At 40.0% G+C, this 24,023-nt stretch overlaps 1 protein-coding gene across 1 annotated transcript in view; it reads right to left on the reverse strand.

The window, feature by feature from the left end:
* MDN1 (midasin AAA ATPase 1) overlaps nucleotides 1-24,023 on the reverse strand; it is a 1,255,339-nt gene that overhangs the window by 808,216 nt on the left and 423,100 nt on the right. The window contains 1 exon segment of the mRNA XM_053710546.1: nucleotides 1,824-1,965. Coding sequence (XP_053566521.1) covers nucleotides 1,824-1,965 — 142 coding nt within the window.

The following is a 24,023-nucleotide window of genomic DNA, read 5'->3' on the forward strand; positions in this document are numbered from 1 at the left end:
AAACATGCCAAAATAAGACAGAGCAAAAACTCCCAGAAGAGAACCTGATAGTTCCGCACATTGCCAGAGCCTCATCCCGCACAGCGCAGCAATGACACAATAAACAATATCATGTGTAAACCCTGCCTTGTTCAATAATCCCCCTACCAGGAATATTAACCAGTGATTCTGTAAAGATAAAAAAGGCGCCACACTGTGGCCCTGTATTGTGTATAAAATGAAATGATCTTAACAGAATCCACACTGTGGAACAGGAACATGGCCCTTCAAGTGTGACAGGTCATAGCAGCGCTCCTGACATGGATTAGAGAGAAGAAAGTGGTCTGCAAAACTCATCAACGCCAATTGCTGTTGGAGCTGTTAATATGAGTTGGGATGGTTTTGCAAAAGAGACTCTTCTCCATGCATCCCTGGACTCTAACTTTCACCCAAGCCCTCACTGAAAAGCCTTATAGGGCTACTTAAAACTCCTGTCCCATTGCGAAGAGTAATACCCTCCATAAGAGGCCTCTGAAATCTTCGGCACCTCTGTCACCTCCTGTGACGAAAGGCAAAGAATGACTGAGGGATTAAGGGAGTGTGATAGGTATTTAAGCCTTTGGCTGGGGTGTCTTTGCCTCCTCCTGGTGGCCAGGTTCTTAATTCTCAATAGTAATGAATGAAGCCGTGAAATCTCCACCTCTTTAGATGGAAAAAGTAGAAGCACACATTTTTAATTTATTATTTTAAAAGGTGTGCATTATAAGGTGCAGTTTGAGTATGCGCTATGCCTGTCCTTTAAATGAATACGTCACAATGACCCGTACTCCCTTCACTTCCCTCTGACAAGCACTTTACTCTGAGGGGAACCCAGCTTCAATATGCTCTGAAGCGCCTTTCACTGAAGAAATCAAGCACATCATTATGCTTCAAACACCTTCAATGAAGGCAAATTTAAAAACTGAGTTATGTGTGAGGTGCGAGGGGTATTTATAGCCTATTGAGGTTTGGGAAACTTTGCCTCCTCCTGTTAAGTATGGGATATACATTCCTAACAGCTTGCTGACTCTCGCCACATAAATGAAAGAAATGTGAAGTGTGAACAACATTAATGATGGTGATTGGCTCTTTTTCACCATCTAAATGAAATAAGCAGCGTTCAATAGTAACTTCTCATCAAGCAGTAACACTGGTTAGTTTATCTGCTCATTAAAGTGATTGTAAACTTTCTAAATGTACTGAACAGCATATACAATAATTCTTCAAAAAAAGGGTACTTTTAAGAAGATTTGTAAAATATTTACTATTTAAGTGAGTTGCACACCATGTGGGACACTCAACGAATGGATAAAGCCGGATTCGTCATCGCTCAGTTAAAAGAAGTATGAGGTGTGGGCAGAGGAACTGCGCAATGTTTACCATCACTAAATAGAAAATATTTTACAAATAAAGAGTCTTAAAAAAATTTAATCGATGAAACTGCCCCTGTTTTGAAGAATAATTATATACAGTGTTCAGTACATTCATAAAGTTTATAATCACTTTAAATTTAAAAAAAAAAAAAACATACATTGTCAAAACTTTTATTCTTACATTAGTGTCAAGAAAGTTTGTTTTGTAATAAGTCCCATTAATGCACTATACCCCACTATTTACCATCTAGTTTATTCAACTCCTAAAAAACAGAATCTGAAAACCTTGGTTAATACATTGTTTTTCAGTTACATGTTCTGCAGTTGAAGGTAGACCACAAACACAAAGAATGCAAGATAAATAGTTCCCATTTATGACATGTACGTTCGATGGGAACAAACAAAAAATCAATACAAAATACTGCAAAATACCTCCTTTTTGCCAAAGTCCCCTCCAGGATTCATGGTCGCTAGAATTCTAAACTTCTTCCCAGCAGTCAAAAGTTCAACTTCATCATCTTCCTCAGCACTTCCCTTCTCAGCCAACACCAAGATCTTCTCTACTTCAAGGACACTAACAAAAAATGTATTGACATGAACACTCTTTTATAAAACAAAAAACAGTTTTACGTAAGAACTTACCTGATAAATTAATTTCTTTCATGTAATTGGCAAGAGTCCATGAGCTAGTGACGTATGGGATATACAATCCTACCAGGAGGGGCAAAGATTCCCAAACCTCAAAATGCCTATAAATACACCCCTCACCACACCCTCAATTCAGTTTAACGAATAGCCAAGTAATGGGGTGATAGAAAAGGGAGTAAAAAGCATCAAAAAAGAAATTTTAAATAATTGTGCTTTATACAAAAAAATCATAACCACCATAAAAAGGGTGGGCCTCATGGACTCTTGCCAATATAAAAGAAATGAATCAGGTAAGTTCTTACAAAAATTATGTTCTCTTTCATGTAATTGGCAAGAGTCCATGAGCTAGTGACGTATGGGATAGCAATAGACCAAGATGTGGAACTCCACGCAAGATTCACTAGAGAGGGAGAGATAAAATAAAAACAGCCATTTCCCACTGAAAAAAATAATCTACAACCCAAAAATATAAGTTTATTCTCATAAATGAAAAGAAAAACTTAAAACATAAGCAGAAGAATCAAACTGGAACAGCTGCCTGAAGAACTTTTCTACCAAAAACTGCTTCTGAAGAAGCAAATACATCAAAACAGTAGAATTTAGTAAATGTATGCAAAGACCACCAAGTTGCTGCTTTGCAAATCTGATCAACTGAAGCTTCATTCTTAAAAGCCCAGGAAGTGGAGACTGATCTAGTAGAATGAGCTGAAATTCTCTGAGGCGGGGCTTGACACGTCTCAAAGCTTTTGATTCATCAAGCTTATTTGAACCACGAAGCCAAGGAAACAGCAGAAGCCTTCTGACCTTTCCTAGAACCAGAAAAGATAACAAATAGACCAGAAGTCTTCCTAAAATCTTTAGTAGCTTCAACATATTTCAGATTCTTAGGATTAGGACACAAGGAAGGGACAACAATGTCTCTATTAATGTTGTTAGAATTCACAACCTTAGGTAAGAATTTAAATGAAGTCCGCAAAACCGCCTAATCCTGATGAAAAATCAGAAAAGGAGATTAACAAGAAAGAGCAGATAATTCAGAAACTCTTTTAGCAGAAGAGATGGCCAAAAGGAACAACACTATTCAAGAAAGTAGTTTAATGTCCAAAGAATGCATAGGCTCAAAAACATAATTTATGTAAGAACTTAACTAAATTAATTTCTTTCATATTGGCAAGAGTCCATGAGCTAGTGACGTATGGGATATACATTCCTACCAGGAGGGGCAAAGTTTCCCAAACCTCAAAATGCCTATAAATACACCCCTCACCACACCCACAATTCAGTTTAACGAATAGCCAAGAAGTGGGGTGATAAGAAAGGAGCGAAAGCATCAAACAAGGAATTGGAATAATTGTGCTTTATACAAAAAAATCATAACCACCACAAAAAGGGTGGGCCTCATGGACTCTTGCCAATATGAAAGAAATGAATTTATCAGGTAACTTCTTACATAAATTATGTTTTCTTTCATGTAATTGGCAAGAGTCCATGAGCTAGTGACGTATGGGATAGCAGATACCCAAGATGTGGAACTTCCACGCAAGAGTCACTAGAGAGGGAGGGATAAAATAAAGACAGCCAATTCCGCTGAAAAAATAATCCACAACCCAAATCAAAAAGTTTTAATCTTATAATGAAAAAAACTGAAATTATAAGCAGAAGAATCAAACTGAAACAGCTGCCTGAAGTATTTTTCTACCAAAAACTGCTTCAGAAGAAGAGAAAACATCAAAATGGTAGAATTTAGTAAAAGTATGCAAAGAAGACCAAGTTGCTGCTTTGCAAATCTGATCAACAGAAGCTTCATTCTTAAAAGCCCAGGAAGTAGAAACTGACTAGAATGAGCTGTAATCCTTTGAGGTGGGGACCCGACTCCACATAAGCATGATGAATCAAAGACTTTAACCAAGATGCCAAAGAAATGGCAGAAGCCTTCTGACCTTTCCTAGAACCAGAAAAGATAACAAATAGACTAGAAGTCTTCCTGAAATCTTTAGTAGCTTCAACATAATATTTCAAAGCTCTTACTACATCCAAAGAATGTAAAGATCTCTCCACAGAATTCTTAGGATTAGGACACAAAGAAGGGACAACAATTTCTCTACTAATGTTGTTAGAATTCACAACTTTAGGTAAAAAATTAAATGAAGTCCGCAACACCGCCTTATCCTGATGAAAAATCAGAAAAGGAGATTCACAAGAAAGAGCAGATAACTCAGAAACTCTTCTAGCAGAAGAGATGGCGAAAAGGAATAACACTTTCCAAGAAAGTAATTTAATATCCAGAGAATGCATAGGTTCAAACGGAGGAGCCTGTAAAGCCCTCAGAACCAAATTAAGACTCCAAGGATGAGAAATTGACTTAATGACAGGCTTAATACGAACCAAAGCCTGTACAAAACAATGAATATCAGGATGATTAGCAATCTTTCTGTGAAAAAGTACAGAAAGAGCAGAGATTTGTCCTTTCAAGGAACTTGCAGACAAACCTTTTTCCAAACCATCCTGAAGAAACTGTAAAATTCTAGGAATTCTAAAAGAATGCCAAGAGAATTGCTGAGAACACCAAGAAATGTAAGTCTTCCAAACTCGGTAATAAATCCTTCTAGACACAGATTTACGAGCCTGTAACATAGTATTAATCACTGAATCAGAGAAACCTCTATGACTAAGTATTAAGTGTTCAATCTCTATACCTTCAAATTTAATGATTTGAGATCCTGATGGAAAAATGGGCATTGAGATAGAAGGTCTGGCCTTAACGGAAGTGTCCAAGGTTGGCAACTGGTCATCCGAACGAGATCCGCATACCAAAACCTGTGTGGCCATGCTGGAGCCACCAGCAGTACAAACGAACGCTCCATTAGGATTTTGGAAATCAATTTTGGAAGAAGAACTAGAGGCGGAAAGATATAAGCAGGTTGATAATTCCAAGGAAGTGACAATGCGTCCACCGCTTCCGCCTGAGGATCCCTGGATCTGGACAGATACCTGGGAAGTTTCTTGTTTAGATGAGAAGCCATCAGATCTATTTCTGGAAGTCCCCAGATTTGAACAATCTGAAGAAATACCTCTGGGTGAAGAGATCATTCACCCGGATGTAACATCTGGCGACTGAGATAATCCACGTCCCAATTGTCTATACCTGGGATGTGAACCGCAGAAATTAGACAGGAGCTGGATTCTGCCCATACAAGTATCCGAGATACTTCTTTCATAGCCTGAGGACTGCGAGTCCCACCTTGATTGACATATGCCACGGTTGTGACATTGTCTGTCTGAAAACAAACGATTCTCTCTTCAGAAGAGGCCAGAACTGAAGAGCTCTGAAAATCGCACGGAGTTCCAAAATGTTGATTGGTAATCTCGCCTCCTGAGATTCCCAAACCCCCTGCGCTGTCAGAGATCCCCATACAGCTCCCCAACCTGAAAGACTCGCATCTGTTGAGATCCCAGTCCAGGTTGGACGAACAAAAGAGGCCCCTTGAATTAAACGATGGTAATCCAACCACCAAGTCAGAGAAGATCGAACATTAGGATTTAAGGATATTAATTGTGATATCTTTGTATAATCCCTGCACAATTGGTTCAGCATACAAAGCTGGAGAGGTCTCATGTGAAAACGAGCAAAAGGGATTGCGTCCGATGCAGCAGTCATGAGACCTAGAATTTCCATGCACAAAGCTACCGAAGGGAATGATTGAGACTGAAGGTTTCGACAAGCTGAAACCAATTTCAGACGTCTCTTTTCTGTTAGAGACAAAGTCATGGACACTGAATCTATTTGGAAACCTAAAAAGGTTACCCTTGTCTGAGGAATCAAGGAACTCTTTAGTAAATTGATCCTCAAACCATGTCTTTGAAGAAACAACACAAGTTGATTCGTATGAGATTCTGCAGAATGTAAAGACTGAGCAAGTACCAAGATATCGTCCAAATAAGGAAATACCGCAATACCCTGTTCTCTGATTACAGAGAGAATGGCACCGAGAACTTTTGAAAAGATCCTTGGAGCTGTTGCTAAGCCAAACGCAAAATCAACAAATTGGTAATGTTTGTCTAGAAAAGAGAATCTCAGAAACTGATAGTGATCTGGATGGATTGGAATATGAAGATATGCATCCTGTAAGTCTATTGTAGACATATAATGCCCTTGCTGAACAAAAGGCAGAATAGTCCTTATATAACTATTCAATATTTTTAGATCCAGAACTGGTCTGAAGGAATACTCCTTCTTTGGTACAATGAACAGATTTGAGTAAAACCCCAGACCCCGTTCCAGAAATGGAACTGGCACAATTACCCCAGCCGACTCTAGGTCTGAAACACATTTCAGAAACGCCTGAGCCTTTACTGAGTTTAATGGAATGCGTGAGAGAAAAAATCTTCTCACAGGCGGTCTTACCTTGAAACCTATTCTGTACCCTTGTGAAACAATGTTCTGAATCCAAAGACTTTGAATCGAATTGATCCAAACATCTTTGAAAAATCGTAACCTGCCCCCTACCAGCTGTGCTGGAATGAGGGCCGCACCTTCATGCGGATTTTGGAGCTGGTTTTGACTTTCTAAAAGGCTTGGATTTATTCCAGACTGGAAAAGGTTTCCAAATGGAAACTGTTCCTTTAGGGGAAGGGTCAGGCTTTTGTTCCTTATTCTGACGAAAGGAACGAAAACAATTAGCAGCCCTATATTTGCCTTTAGATTTTTTGTCCTGAGGCAAAAAGGCTCCCTTCCCCCCAGTAACAGTTGAAATAATTGAATCCAACTGAGAACCAAATAATGTATTACCTTGGAAAGAAAGAGAAAGCAACGTTGACTTAGAAGTCATATCTCCATTCCAAGACTTAAGCCATAAAGCTCTTCTAGCTAAAATAGCTAAAGACAAATACCTGTCATCAATTCTAATGATATCAAAAATGGCATCACAAAGTTATTAGCATGTTGAAGAAGTTTAACAATGCTATTAGCATTATGGTCTGACACTTGTTGTGCTAAAGCCTCCAACCAGAAGGTGGAAGCTGCAGCAACATCAGCCAAATAAATAGCAGGTCTGAGAAGATTACCTGAACATAAATAAGCCTTCCTTAGAAAGGATTCAAGCTCCCTATATAAAGGATCCTTAAACGAAGTACTATCTGCCGTAGGAATAGTAGTACGTTTAGCAAGAGTAGAGATAGCCCCATCAACTTTAGGGATTTTGTCCCAAAACTCTAATCTATCAGATGGCAAAGGGTACAATTTCTTAAACCTTGGAGAAGGAGTAAATGAAGTACCCAGACTATTCCATTCCCTAGAAATTACTTCTGAAATAGCATCAGGAACTGGAAAAACGTCTGGAATAACTACATGAGGTTTAAAAACTGAATTTAAACGCTTAATAGTTTTAATATCAAGAGGACTAGACTCCTCCATATCTAATGCAATCAACACTTCTTTAAGTAAAGAACAAATAAACTCCATCTTAAACAAATATGAAGATTTATCAGTGTCAATATCTGAGGCAGAATCTTCTGAACCAGAAAGATCCTCATCAGAAATAGATAAGTCAGAATGATGGCGGTCATTTAAAAATTCATCTGAAATATGAGAAGTTTTAAAAGACCTTTTACGTTTACTAGAAGGAGGAATAACAGACAGAGCCTTCCGAATAGAATTAGAAACAAATTCTCTTACATTAACAGGAACATCCTGAACATTAGATGTTTAAGGAACAACAACAGGTAATGGATTATTACTAATGGAAATATTATCTGCGTTTGATAGTTTATCATGACAACTAACACAAACTACAGCCGGAGGAACAGTTACGAAAAGTTTACAACAAATGCACTTAGCTTTGGTAGAACCGACATCAGGCAGCATCTTTCCATTAGTAGATTCTGATCCAGGGTCAGGTAGTGACATCTTGCAATATGTAATAGAAAAAAAAACATATAAAGCAAAATTATCAAATTCCTTAAATGACAGTTTCAGGAATGGGAAAAAATGCAAAACAAAACAAGCCTCTAGAAACCAGAAGCAACTAAAAAGTGAGACTGAAATAATGTGAAAAAAACTGGCACCAAGTATGACGCCCACATTTTTGGCGCCAAGTATAACGCCCACATTTTTTGGCGTCAAAAACGCCCACAACACACGTCAAAAATGACGCAACTACGTGAAAACTTCCGGCGTCAACTATGACGCCGGAAATGACGAAATTTTTGCGCCAAAAAAGTCTCGCGCCAAAAATGATGCAATAAATTGAAGCATTTTCTGCACCCGCGAGCCTAACAGCCCGCAATTTAGAAAAAAGTAAATTGAAAATTTTTAAGGTAAGAAAAAAAGAAATTCATATGCATTTTCCCAAAAAAATTAAACTGACCATTTGAAAGAAGGAATACTGATTATCCTGAATCATGGCAAATATAAGTTTAACACATATATTTAGAACTTTACATATAAAGTGCTCAACCATAGCTTAGAGTGTCATAAATAAAATAAGACTTACTTACCCTAAGACACTCATCTACATATAGTAGATAGCCAAACCAGTAATGAAACGAGAATCAGTAGAGGTAATGGTATATAAGAGAATATCGTCGATCTGAAAAGGGAGGTAGGAGAAGAAATCTCTACGACCGATAACAGAGAACCTATGAAATAGACCCCCTAGAGGAAGACCATGGTATTCAAATAGGCAATACTCTCTTCACATCCCTCTGACATTCACTGCACTCAGAGGAAAACCGGGCTTCAGCCTGCTGCGAAGCGCATATCAACGTAGAAATCTAGCACAAACTTACTTCACCACCTCCATGGGAGGCAAAGTTTGTAAAACTGAATTGTGGGTGTGGTGAGGGGTGTATTTATAGGCATTTTGAGGTTTGGGAAACTTTGCCCCTCCTGGTAGGAATGTATATCCCATTCGTCACTAGCTCATGGACTCTTGCCAATTACATGAAAGAAAGGAGGAGCCTGTAAAGCTTTCAAAAACAAATTAAGACTGCAAGGAGGAGAGATTAATTTAATGACAGGCTTGATACAAACCAAAGCCTGTACAAAACAGTGAAAATCAGGAAGATTAGTAACCTTTCTGTGAAATAAAACAGAAAGAGCAGAGATTTGTCGCTTCAAGGAACTTGCAGACACACCTTTATCCAAACCATCCTGAAGAAACTGTAAAATACTAAGAATTCTGAAAGAATGCCAAGAGAATTTATGAGAACACCATAAAATATAAATCTTCCAAACTCGATAATAAATCTTTCTAGAAACAGATTTACGAGCCTGTAACATACTATTAATCACTGAGTCAGAGAAACCTCTATGACTAAGCACTAGGCGTTCAATTTCCATACCTTCAAATTTAAAGATTTAAAATCCTGATGGAAAAAAGGACCTTGAGACAGAAGGTCCGGCCTTAATGGAAGTGGCCAAGGTTGGCAATTGGACATCCGAACAAGATCCGTATACCAAAACCTGTGAGGCCATGCTGGAGCCACCAGCAACACAAACAATTCCTCCATGATGATTTTGGAGATCACTCTTGGAAGAAGAACTAGAGGCGGGAAAATATAAGCAGGTTGATAACACCAAGGAAGTGTCAATGCATCCACTGCTTCCACCTGAGGATCCCTGGACCTGGACAGATACCTGGGAAGTCTCTTGTTTAGATGAGAAGCCATCAGATCAATTTCTGGAAGACCCCACCTCTGAACAACCTGAGAAAACACATCTGGATGGAGGGACCACTCCCCGGATGTAAAGTCTGACGGCTGAGATAATCCGCCTCCCAATTGTCTATACCTGGGATATGAACCATAAAAATTAGACAGGAGCTGGATTCCGCCCAAGCAAGTATCCAAGATACTTCTTTCATAGCTTGGGGACTGTGAGTCCCACCCTGATGATAGACATATGCCACAGTTGTGATATTGTCTGTCTGAAAACAAATGAACGGGTTCTCTCTTCAACAGAGGCCAAATCTGAAGAGCCCTGAAAATATTGATTGGTAATCTTGCCTCTTGAGATTTCCAAACCCCTTGTGCTGTCAGAGATCCCCAAACAGCTCCCCAACCTTAAAGATTTGCATTTGTTGTGATCACAGTCCAGGTTGGACGAACAAAAGAGGCCCCTTGAACTATACGATGGTGATCTATCCACCAAGTCAGAGAGAGTCGAACAATGGGATTTTAAGATATTAATTGTGATATCCTTGTAAAATCCCTGCACCATTGGTTCAGCATACAAAGCTGAAGTGGTCTCATGTCAAAGAGAGCAAAGGGGATCGCGTCTGATGCTGCAGTCATGAGACCTAAAACTTCCATGCACATAGCTACTGAAGGGAATGACAGACTGAAGGTTCTGACAGGCTGCAACCAATTTTAAATGTCTCTTGTCTGTTAGAGACAGAGTCATGGACACTGAATCTATCTGGAAAACTAAAAAGGTGACCCTTGTCTAAGGAATCAAAGAACTTTTTGGTAAATTGATCCTCCAACCATGTTTTCGAAGAAACAACACTAGTTGATTCGTGTGAGATTCTGCAGAACGTAAAGACTGAGCTAGTACCAAGATATCGTCTAAATAAGGAAACACCACAATACCCTGTTCTGATTACAGAGAGTAGGGCACCCAGAACCTTTGAAAAGATTCTTGGAGCCGTCGCTAGGCCAAAAGGAAGAGCAACAAATTGGTAATGCTTGTCTAAAAAAGAGAAACTCAGAAACTGATAATGATCTGGATGAATAGGAATATGAAGATATGCATCCTGCAAGTCTATTATGGACATATAATGACCTTGCTGAACAAAAGGCAGAATAGTCCTTATAGTCACCATTTTAAAAGCGGGTACTCTTACATAACAATTCAAAATTTTCAGATCCAGAACTGGTCTGAATGAATTTTCTCTCTTTGTGACAATGAAAAGATTTGAATAAAACCCCAGACCCTGTTCCTGAAATGGAACTGGCATGATTACACCTGAAAACTCCAGGTCTTCAGGAAAGCCTGAGCATTACTGGATTAGCTGGGATGCGTGAGAGAAAATATCTTCTCACAGGAAGTCTTACTCTGAATCCTATTCGGTACCCCTGAGAGACAATACTCAGAATCCATTGATTTTGGACAGAATTTATCCAACATCTTTGAAAAAACATAATTTATGTAAGAACTTACCTGATAAATTCATTTCTTTCATATTAGCAAGAGTCCATGAGCTAGTGACGTATGGGATATACATTCCTACCAGGAGGGGCAAAGTTTCCCAAACCTTAAAATGCCTATAAATACACCCCTCACCACACCCACAATTCAGTTTAACGAATAGCCAAGAAGTGGGGTGATAAGAAAAAAGTGCGAAAGCATATAAAATAAGGAATTGGAATAATTGTGCTTAATACAAAAAAATCATAACCACCACAAAAAAGGGCGGGCCTCATGGACTCTTGCTAATATGAAAGAAATGAATTTATCAGGTAAGTTCTTACATAAATTATGTTTCTCCAACATAGGTGTGTCCGGTCCACGGCGTCATCCTTACTTGTGGGATATTCTTTTCCCCAACAGGAAATGGCAAAGAGCCCAGCAAAGCTGGTCACATGATCCCTCCTAGGCTCCGCCTTCCCCAGTCATTCTCTTTGCCGTTGTACAGGCAACATCTCCACGGAGATGGCTTAGAGTTTTTTAGTGTTTAACTGTAGTTTTTATTATTCAATCAAGAGTTTGTTATTTTAAAATAGTGCTGGTATGTACTATTTACTCTGAAACAGAAAAGAGATGAAGATTTCTGTTTGTAAGAGGAAAATGATTTTAGCAACCGTTACTAAAATCGATGGCTGTTTCCACACAGGACTGTTGAGAGGAATTAACTTCAGTTGGGGGAACAGTGAGCAGACTTTTGCTGCTTGAGGTATGACACATTCTAACAAGACGATGTAATGCTGGAAGCTGTCATTTTCCCTATGGGATCCGGTAAGCCATTTTTATTACAGAAAGAAAAAAAGGGCTTCACAAGGGCTTTTAAGACTGTAGACATTTTCTGGGCTAAATCGATTTATATATAAGCATATTTTATACTCCATAGCCTTGAGGAATTATTTTAATCTTGGGAATTATGTAAAATAACCGGCAGGCACTGTCTTGGACACCTTATTCTCTAGGGGCTTTCCCTAATCATAGGCAGAGTCTCATTTTCGCGCCTCTATTGCGCACTTGTTTTTGGGAAGCAGGACATGCAGATGCATGTGTGAGGAGCTCTGATACATAGAAAAGACTTTCTGAAGGCGTCATTTGGTATCGTATTCCCCTTTGGGCTTGGTTGGGTCTCAGCAAAGCAGATACCAGGGACTGTAAAGGGGTTAAATATAAAAACGGCTCCGGTTCCGTTATTTTAAGGGTTAAAGCTTCCAAATTTGGTGTGCAATACTTTTAAGGCTTTAAGACACTGTGGTGAAATTTTGGTGAATTTTGAACAATTCCTTCATACTTTTTCACAATTACAGTAATAAAGTGTGTTCAGTTTAAAATTTAAAGTGACAGTAACGGTTTCTTTTAAAACGTTTTTTGTACTTTGTTATCAAGTTTATGCCTGTTTAACATGTCTGAACTACCAGATAGACTGTGTTCTGAATGTGGGGAAGCCAAGGTTCCTTCTCATTTAAATAGATGTGATTTATGTGACACAAAATTTAGAGAAAATGATGCCCAAGATGATTCCTCAAGTGAGGGGAGTAAGCATGGTACTGCATCATCCCCTCCTTCGTCTACACCAGTCTTGCCCACACAGGAGGCCCCTAGTACATCTAGTGCGCCAATACTCCTTACTATGCAACAATTAACGGCTGTAATGGATAATTCTATCAAAAACATTTTAGCCAAAATGCCCACTTATCAGCGAAAGCGCGACTGCTCTGTTTTAGAAAATACTGAAGAGCATGAGGACGCTGATGATATTGGTTCTGAAGTGCCCCTACACCAGTCTGAGGGGGCCAGGGAGGTTTTGTCTGAGGGAGAAATTTCAGATTCAGGGAAAATTTCTCAACAAGCTGAACCTGATGTGATTACATTTAAATTTAAATTGGAACATCTCCGAGCTCTGCTTAAGGAGGTGTTATCTACTCTGGATGATTGTGAGAATTTGGTCATTCCAGAGAAACTTTGTAAAATGGACAAGTTCCTAGAGGTACCGGGGCCCCCCGAAGCTTTTCCTATACCCAAGCGGGTGGCGGACATTGTAAATAAAGAATGGGAAAGGCCCGGTATACCTTTCGTCCCTCCCCCCATATTTAAAAAATTGTTTCCTATGGTCGACCCCAGAAAGGACTTATGGCAGACAGTCCCCAAGGTCGAGGGGGCGGTTTCTACTCTAAACAAACGCACCACTATACCCATAGAAGATAGTTGTGCTTTCAAAGATCCTATGGATAAAAAATTAGAAGGTTTGCTTAAAAAGATGTTTGTTCAGCAAGGTTACCTTCTACAACCAATTTCATGCATTGTTCCTGTCACTACAGCAGCGTGTTTCTGGTTCGATGAACTAGAAAAGGCGCTCAATAATAATTCTTCTTCTTATGAGGAGATTATGGACAGAATTCATGCTCTCAAATTGGCTAATTCTTTCACCCTAGACGCCACTTTGCAATTGGCTAGGTTAGCGGCGAAAAATTCTGGTTTTGCTATTGTGGCGCGCAGAGCGCTTTGGCTAAAATCTTGGTCAGCGGATGCGTCTTCCAAGAACAAATTGCTTAACATTCCTTTCAAGGGGAAAACGCTGTTTGGCCCTGACTTGAAAGAGATTATCTCTGATATCACTGGGGGCAAGGGCCACGCCCTTCCTCAGGATAGGTCTTTCAAGGCCAAAAATAAACCTAATTTTCGTCCCTTTCGCAGAAACGGACCAGCCCCAAGTGCTACGTCCTCTAAGCAAGAGGGTAATACTTCTCAAGCCAAGCCAGCCTGGAGACCAATGCAAGGCTGGAACAAAGGAAAGCAGGCCAAGAAACCTGCCACTGCTACCAAGACAGCATGAGATGTTGGCCCCCGATCCGGGACCGGATCTGGTGGGGGGCAGACTCTCTCTCTTCGCTCAGGCTTGGGCAAGAGATGTTCTGGATCCTTGGGCACTAGAAATAGTCTCCCAAGGTTATCTTCTGGAATTCAAGGGGCTTCCCCCAAGGGGGAGGTTCCACAGGTCTCAATTGTCTTCAGACCACATAAAAAAACAGGCATTCTTACATTGTGTAGAAGACCTGTTAAAAATGGGAGTGATTCATCCTGTTCCATTAGGAGAACAAGGGATGGGGTTCTACTCCAATCTGTTCGTAGTTCCCAAAAAAGAGGGAACATTCAGACCAATCTTAGATCTCAAGATCCTAAACAAGTTTCTCAAGGTTCCATCGTTCAAAATGGAAACCATTCGAACAATTCTTCCTTCCATCCAGGAAGGTCAATTCATGACCACGGTGGATTTAAAGGATGCGTATCTACATATTCCTATCCACAAGGAACATCATCGGTTCCTAAGGTTCGCATTCCTGGACAAGCATTACCAGTTTGTGGCACTTCCGTTCGGATTAGCCACTGCTCCAAGAATTTTCACAAAGGTACTAGGGTCCCTTCTAGCGGTGCTAAGACCAAGGGGCATTGCAGTAGTACCTTACTTGGACGACATTCTGATTCAAGCGTCGTCCCTTCCTCAAGCAAAGGTTCACACGGACATTGTCCTGGCCTTTCTCAGATCTCACGGGTGGAAAGTGAACGTAGAAAAAAGTTCGCTATCTCCGTCAACAAGGGTTCCCTTCTTGGGATCAATAATAGACTCCTTAGAAATGAGGATTTTTCTGACAGAGGCCAGAAAATCAAAACTTCTAAACTCTTGTCAAATACTTCATTCTGTTCCTCTTCCTTCCATAGCGCAGTGCATGGAAGTAATAGGTTTGATGGTAGCGGCAATGGACATAGTTCCTTTTGCGCGAATTCATCTAAGACCATTACAACTGTGCATGCTCAGTCAGTGGAATGGGGACTATACAGACTTGTCTCCGACGATACAAGTAGATCAGAGGACCAGAGATTCACTCCGTTGGTGGCTGTCCCTGGACAACCTGTCACAGGGGATGAGCTTCCGCAGACCAGAGTGGGTCATTGTCACGACCGACGCCAGTCTGGTGGGCTGGGGCGCGGTCTGGGGACCCCTGAAAGCTCAGGGTCTTTGGTCTCGGGAAGAATCTCTTCTCCCGATAAATATTCTGGAACTGAGAGCGATATTCAATGCTCTCAAGGCTTGGCCTCAGCTAGCAAAGGCCAAGTTCATACGGTTTCAATCAGACAACATGACGACTGTTGCGTACATCAACCATCAGGGGGGAACAAGGAGTTCCCTGGCGATGGAAGAAGTGACCAAAATCATTCAATGGGCGGAGACTCACTCCTGCCACTTGTCTGCAATCCACATCCCAGGAGTGGAAAATTGGGAAGCGGATTTTCTGAGTCGTCAGACATTTCATCTGGGGGAGTGGGAACTCCATCCGGAAATCTTTGCCCAAATTACTCAATTGTGGGGCATTCCAGACATGGATCTGATGGCCTCTCGTCAGAACTTCAAGGTTCCTTGCTACGGGTCCAGATCCAGGGATCCCAAGGCGACTCTAGTAGATGCACTAGTAGCACCTTGGACCTTCAAACTAGCTTATGTATTCCCGCCGTTTCCTCTCATCCCCAGGCTGGTAGCCAGGATCAATCAGGAGAGGGCATCGGTGATCTTGATAGCTCCTGCGTGGCCACGCAGGACTTGGTATGCAGACCTGGTGAATATGTCATCGGCTCCACCATGGAAGCTACCTTTGAGACGAGACCTTCTTGTTCAAGGTCCGTTCGAACATCCGAATCTGGTCTCACTCCAACTGACTGCTTGGAGATTGAACGCTTGATCTTATCAAAGCGAGGGTTCTCAGATTCTGTCATTGATACTCTTGTTCAGGCCAGAAAGCCTGTAACTAGAAAAATTTACCACAAAATATGGAAAAAATATATCTGTTGGTGTGAATCTAAAGGATTCCCTTGGGACAAAGTAAAAATTCCTAAGATTCTATCCTTTCTTCAAGAAGGTTTGGAGAAAGGATTATCTGCAAGTTCCTTGAAGGGACAGATTTCTGCCTTGTCTGTGTTACTTCACAAAAAGCTGGCAGCTGTGCCAGATGTTCAAGCCTTTGTTCAGGCTCTGGTTAGAATCAAGCCTGTTTACAAACCTTTGACTCCTCCTTGGAGTCTCAATTTAGTTCTTTCAGTTCTTCAGGGGGTTCCGTTTGAACCCTTACATTCCGTTGATATTAAGTTATTATCTTGGAAAGTTTTGTTTTTGGTTGCAATTTCTTCTGCTAGAAGAGTTTCAGAATTATCTGCTCTGCAGTGTTCTCCTCCTTATCTGGTGTTCCATGCAGATAAGGTGGTTTTGCGTACTAAACCTGGTTTTCTTCCGAAAGTTGTTTCTAACAAAAACATTAACCAGGAGATAGTCGTGCCTTCTTTGTGTCCGAATCCAGTTTCAAAGAAGGAACGTTTGTTGCACAATTTGGATGTTGTTCGTGCTCTAAAATTCTATTTAGATGCTACAAAGGATTTTAGACAAACATCTTCCTTGTTTGTTGTTTATTCTGGTAAAAGGAGAGGTCAAAAAGCAACTTCTACCTCTCTCTCTTTTTGGATTAAAAGCATCATCAGATTGGCTTACGAGACTGCCGGACGGCAGCCTCCTGAAAGAATCACAGCTCATTCCACTAGGGCTGTGGCTTCCACATGGGCCTTCAAGAACGAGGCTTCTGTTGATCAGATATGTAAGGCAGCGACTTGGTCTTCACTGCACACTTTTACTAAATTTTACAAGTTTGATACTTTTGCTTCTTCTGAGGCTATTTTTGGGAGAAAGGTTTTGCAAGCCGTGGTGCCTTCCATCTAGGTGACCTGATTTGCTCCCTCCCTTCATCCGTGTCCTAAAGCTTTGGTATTGGTTCCCACAAGTAAGGATGACGCCGTGGACCGGACACACCTATGTTGGAGAAAACAGAATTTATGTTTACCTGATAAATTACTTTCTCCAACGGTGTGTCCGGTCCACGGCCCGCCCTGGTTTTTTAATCAGGTCTGATCATTTATTTTCTTTAACTACAGTCACCACGGTATCATATGGTTTCTCCTATGCAAATATTCCTCCTTTACGTCGGTCGAATGACTGGGGAAGGCGGAGTCTAGGAGGGATCATGTGACCAGCTTTGCTGGGCTCTTTGCCATTTCCTGTTGGGGAAGAGAATATCCCACAAGTAAGGATGACGCCGTGGACCGGACACACCGTTGGAGAAAGTAATTTATCAGGTAAACATAAATTCTGTTTTTCTTTCAAGTAATTAGCAAGAGTCCATGAGCTAGTGACGTATGGGATAATGACTACCCAAGATGTGGATCTTTCCACACAAGAGTCACTAGAGAGGGAGGGATAAAATAAAGACAGCCAATTCCTGCTGAAAATAATCCACACCCAAAATAAAGTTTAATGAAAAACATAAGCAGAAGATTCAAACTGAAACCGCTGCCTGAAGTACTTTTCTACCAAAAACTGCTTCAGAAGAAGAAAATACATCAAAATGGTAGAATTTGGTAAAAGTATGCAAAGAGGACCAAATCTGATCAACCGAAGCTTCATTCCTAAACGCCCAGGAAGTAGAAACTGACCTAGTAGAATGAGCTGTAATCCTCTGAGGCGGAGTTTTACCCGACTACATAGGCAAGATGAATTAAAGATTTCAACCAAGATGCCAAAGAAATGGCAGAAGTTTTCTGGCCTTTCTAGAACCGGAAAAGATAACAAATAGACTAGAAGTCTTTCAGAAAGACTTAGTAGCTTCAACATAATATTTCAAAGCTCTAACAATATCCAAAGAATGCAACGATTTCTCCTTAGAATTCTTAGGATTAGGACATAATGAAGGAACCACAATGTCTCTACTAATGTTGTTGGAATTCACAACTTAGGTAAAAATTCAAAAGAAGTTCGCAACACCGCCTTATCCTGATGAAAAATCAGAAAAGGAGACTCACAAGAAAGAGCAGATAATTCAGAAACTCTTCTGGCAGAAGAGATGGCCAAAAGGAACAAAACTTTCCAAGAAAGTAATTTAATGTCCAATGAATGCATAGGTTCAAATGGAGGAGCTTGAAGAGCCCCCAGAACCAAATTCAAACTCCAAGGAGGAGAAATTGACTTAATGACAGGCTTTATACGAACCAAAGCTTGTACAAAACAATGAATATCAGGAAGAATAGCAATCTTTCTGTGAAAAAGAACAGAAAGAGCAGAGATTTGTCCTTTCAAGGAACTTGCGGACAAACCCTTATCTAAACCATCCTGAAGAAACTGTAATATTCTCGGTATTCTAAAAGAATGCCAAGAAAAATGATGAGAAAGACACCAAGAAATATAAGTCTTCCAGACTCTATAATATATCTCTCTGGATACAGATTTACGAGCCTGAAATTAATCACAGAGTCAGAGAAACCTCTTTGACCAAGAATCAAGCGTTCAATCTCCATACTTTTAAATTTAAGGATTTCAGATCCTGATGGAAAAAATGACCTTGAGACAGAAGGTCTGGTCTTAACGGAAGAGTCCACGGTTGGCAAGAGGCCATCCGGACAAGATCCGCATACCAAAACCTGTGAGGCCATGCCGGAGCTACCAGCAGAACAAACGAGCATTCCTTCAGAATCTTGGAGATTACTCTTGGAAGAAGAACTAGAGGCGGAAAGATATAGGCAGGATGATACTTCCAAGGAAGTGATAATGCATCCACTGCCTCCGCCTGAGGATCCCGGGATCTGGACAGATACCTGGGAAGTTTCTTGTTTAGATGAGAAGCCATCAGATCTATTTCTGGAAGTTCCCACATTTGAATAATCTGAAGAAATACCTCTGGGTGAAGAGACCATTCGCCCGGATGCAACGTTTGGCGACTGAGATAATCCGCTTTCCAATTGTCCATACCTGGGATATGAACCGCAGAGATTAGACAGGAGCTGGATTCCGCCCAAACCAAAATTCGAGATACTTCTTTCATAGCCAGAGGACTGTGAGTCCCTCCTTGATGATTGATGTATGCCACAGTTGTGACATTGTCTATCTGAAAACAAATGAACAACTCTCTCTTCAGAAGAGGCCAAGACTGAAGAGCTCTGAAAATTGCACAGAGTTCCAAAATATTGATCGGAAATCTCACCTCCTGAGATTCCCAAACCCCTTGTGCCGTCAGATACCCCCACACAGCTCCCCAACCTGTAAGACTTGCATCTGTTGAGATTATAGTCCAGGTCGGAAGAACAAGAAGCCCCCTGAACTAAACGATGGTGATCTGTCCACCATGTCAGAGAGTGTCGTAAAATCGGTTTAAAGATATTAATTGAGATATCTTTGAGTAATCCCTGCACCATTGGTTCAGCATACAGAGCTGAAGAGGTCGCATGTGAAAACGAGCAAAGGAGATCGCATCTGATGCGGCAGTCCTAAGACCCAACATTTCCATGCATAAGGCTACCAAAGGGAATGATTGTGACTGAAGGTTTTGACAAGCTGATATCAATGTTAAACTTCTCTTGTCTGACAAGGACAGAGTCATAGACACTGAATCTATCTAGAAACCTAAAAAGGTTACCCTTGTCTGAGGAATCAATGAATTGATTGGTAAATTGATCCTCCAACCATGAACTTGAAGAAACAACACAAGTCGATTCGTATGAGATTCTTCGAAAATGAGAAGACTGAGCAAGTACCAAGATATCGTCCAAATAAGGAAATACCAAAACCCTGTTCTCTGATTACAGAAAGAAGGGCACCGAGAACCTTTGAAAAAAATTCTTGGAACTGAGGCTAGGCCAAACGGTAGAGCCAAAAAACTGGTAATGCTTGTCTAAAAAGAGAATCTCAGACACTAAAAGTGATCTGGATGAATCGAAATATGCAGATACACATCCTGTAAATCTATTGTAGACATATAATGCCCTTGCTAAACAAAAGGCAGGATAGTCCTACAGTAACCATCTTGAATGTTGGTATCCTAACATAATGATTCAATAATGATAGATCCGGAACTGGTCTGAAGGAATTGACCTTCTTTGGTACAATGAAGAGATAAAATAAAACCCCAGCCCCCCTGTTCCAGAACTGGAACTGGCATAAATACTCCAGCCAATTCTAGATCTGAAACACATTTCAGAAATGCTGAGCCTTTGCTGTGTTAACTGGGACATGGGAAAGAAAAAAAATCTCTTAGCAGGAGGCCTTAACTTGAAGCCAATTCTGTACCTTTCTGAAACAATGTTCTGAAAACAGAGATTGAGAACGGAATTGATCCAAATTTCTTTGAAGAAAACGTAATCTGCCCCATACCAGCTGAGCTGGAATAAGGGCCGCACCTTCATAGGTACTTAGGAGCTGGCTATAGGTTTCTATAACGCTTGGATATATTCCAAACTGGAAATAGTTTCCAAACTGATACCGCTCCTGAGGATGAAGGATCAGGCTTTTGTTCCTTGTTGTGAGGAAAGGAATGAAAATGATTATTTACCCTGGAAAGAAAGGGAAAGCAAAGTTGACTTAGAAGACATATCAGCATTCCAAGTTTAATCCATAAAGCTTTTCTAGCTAAAATAGCTAGAGACATATACCTGACATCAACTCTAATGATATCAAAAGATGGTATCACCAATAAAATTATTAGCATGTTATAGAATAATAATAATGCTATAAAATTATGATCTGTTACTTGTTGCGCTAAAGCTTCTAACCAAAAAGTTGAAGCTGCAGCAACATCCGCTAAAAATATAGCAGGTCTAAGAAGATTACCTGAACATAAGTAAGCTTTTCTTAGAAAGGCTTCAATCTTCCTATCTAAAGGATCCTTAAATGAAGTACCATCTGCCGTAGGAATAGTAGTACATTAGCAGGAGTAGAGACAGCCCCATAACCTTAGGGATTTTTGTCCAAAAAAACTCTAATCTGTCAGATGGCACAGGATATAATTGCTTAAACGTCTAGAAGGAGTAAATAAATTACCCAAATTATTCCATTCCCTGGAAATTACTTCAGAAATAGCATCAGGGAGATAAAACACTTCTGGAATAACTACAGGAGATTTAAAAACCTTATTTAAACGTTTACATTTAGTATCAAGAGGACCAGAATCCTCTATTTCTAATGCAAATAATACTTCTTTAAGTAAAGAACGAATAAATTCCATCTTGAACAAATACAAAGATTTATCAGCATCAACCTCTGAGACAGAAACCTCTGAACCAGAAGAACCATTATCAGTATCAGAATGATGATGTTCATTTAAAAATTCATCTGAAAAAAGAGAAGTTTTAAAAGACTTTTATGTATACTAGAAGGAGAAATAACAGACATAGCCTTCTTAATGGATTTAAAAAATAAAATCTCTTATGTTATCAGGAACACTCTGAAAATTAGATGTTGACGGAACAGCAACAGGTAATGTAACAGTACTAAAGGAAATTTTATCTGCATTAATAAGTTTGACATGACATGCAATACAAACAACAGCTGGAGAAACAGATACCAAAAGTTTATAGCAGATACACTTAGCTTCGTAGCTCCAGCACTGGGCAGTGATTTTCCTGAAGTATCTTCTGACTCAGTTGCAACGTGGAACATCTTGCAATATGTAAAAGAAAAAAACAACATATAAAGCAAAATTGATCAAATTCCTTAAATGACTGTTTGAGGAATGGGAAAAAAATGCCAGTGAACAAGCTTCTAGCAACCAGAAGCAATAAATAATGTGACTTAAATAATGTGGAGACAAAAGTGACGCCCATATTTTTTAGCGCCAAAAAAGACGCCAACATTATTATGACGCCGGAAACAGAAAAAAAAATTTGCACCAAAAAAGTCCGCGCCAAGAATGACGCAATAAAATGAAGCATTTTCTGCCCCCGCGAGCCTAACAGCCCACAGGGAAAAAGTCAAATTTTTTAAGGTAAGAAAAAATGATTGAAACAAATGCATTTATCCCAAATATGAAACTGTCTGAAAAATAAGGAATGTTGAACATTCTGAGTCAAGGCAAATAAATGTTTGAATACATATATTTAGAACTTTATAAACAAAGTGCCCAACCATAGCTTAGAGTGTCACAGAAAATAAGATTTACTTACCCCAGGACACTCATCTACATGTTTGTAGAAAGCCAAACCAGTACTGAAACGAGAATCAGCAGAGGTAATGGTATATATAAGAGTATATCGTCGATCTGAAAAGGGAGGTAAGAGATGAATCTCTACGACCGATAACAGAGAACCTATGAAATAGACCCCGTAGAAGGAGATCACTGCATTCAAATAGGCAATACTCTCCTCACATCCCTCTGACATTCACTGCACGCTGAGAGGAAAACCGGGCTCCAACTTGCTGCGGAGCGCATATCAACGTAGAATCTAGCACAAACTTACTTCACCACCTCCATCGGAGGCAAAGTTTGTAAAACTGAATTGTGGGTGTGGTGAGGGGTGTAATTATAGGCATTTTAAGGTTTGGGAAACTTTGCCCCTCCTGGTAGGAATGTATATCCCATACGTCACTAGCTCATGGACTCTTGCTAATTACATGAAAGAAATCTTAATCTGCCCCCTACCAGCTGAGCTGGAATGAGGGCCGCACCTTCATGTGGACTTGGGGGCTGGCTTTGATTTTATTAAATGGCTTGGATTTATTCCAATTTGAAGAAGGTTTCCAATTGGAAACAGATTTCTTGGGGGAAGGATTAGGTTTCTGTTCCTTATTTTGTCGAAAAGGGACGAAAAAGGTTAGAAACTTTAGATTTACCCTTAGGTCTTTTATCCTGAGGCAAAAAACTCCCTTCCCCCCAGTGACAGTTGAAATAATCGAATCCAACTGAGAACCAAATAACTTATTACCTTGGAAAGAAAGAGATAGCAATCAGGACTTAAGTCATGTCAGCATTCCATAATTTAAACCACAAAGCTCTTCTAGCTAAAATAGCTAAAGACATAGATTTAACATCAATTTTCAGGATATCAAAAATGGCATCACAAATAAAATGATTTGCATGTTGAAGCAAGCGAACAATGCTAGACAAATCAGAATCCAATTCTTGTTGAGATAAATGTTCCAACCAAAAAGTTGATGCCGCTGCAACATCAGCCAAAGAAATTGCAGGCCTGAGAAGATGAGCCGAATATAAATAGGCTTTCCTTAGATAAGATTCAAGTTTCCTATCTAAAAGGATCTTTAAAAGAAGTACTATCTTCCATAGGAGTAGTAGTATGTTTAGCAAGAGTAGAGATAGCCCCTTTAACTTTGTGGATCTTTTCCCAAAACTTCAATCTAACTGCTGGCAAAGGAAACAATTTTTTAAACCCTAAAGAAGGAATAAAAGAAGTACCAAACCTATTCCATTCCTTAGAAATCATATCAGAAATAGCATCAGGAACTGGAAAAAACTCTGGAGTAACCACAGGAGGTTTATAAACAGAATTTAATTGTTTACTAGTTTTAATATCAAGAGGACTAGTTTCCTCAATATCCAATGCAATCAACACTTCTTTTAACAAAGAACGAATATACTCCATTTTAAATAAATAAGTAGATTTGTCAGTGTCAATATCTGAGGAAGGATCTTCTGAATCAGATAGATCCTCATCAGAGGAGGATAATTCAGTATGTTCAGTATGTTGTCGGTCATTTGAAATTTCATCAACTTTATGAGAAGTTTTAAAAGACCTTTTACGTTTATTAGCCTTCTGAATAGAATTCTTCTGGCCATGCAGGCGCTATCAAAATCACTCTCCTGTTTGATTCTGGCAATCAGACGTGGAAGGAGAAGGAAAGGTGGAAACACATAAGCCAGGTTGAACGACCAGGGTACTGCGCACGGGTGTCAAACACAAGGCCCGCGGGCCGAATCCGGCCCGCCAGACCT

This window comes from Bombina bombina, chromosome 4, assembly GCF_027579735.1.
Source record: "Bombina bombina isolate aBomBom1 chromosome 4, aBomBom1.pri, whole genome shotgun sequence".
NCBI classification, from domain to species: domain Eukaryota; kingdom Metazoa; phylum Chordata; class Amphibia; order Anura; family Bombinatoridae; genus Bombina; species Bombina bombina.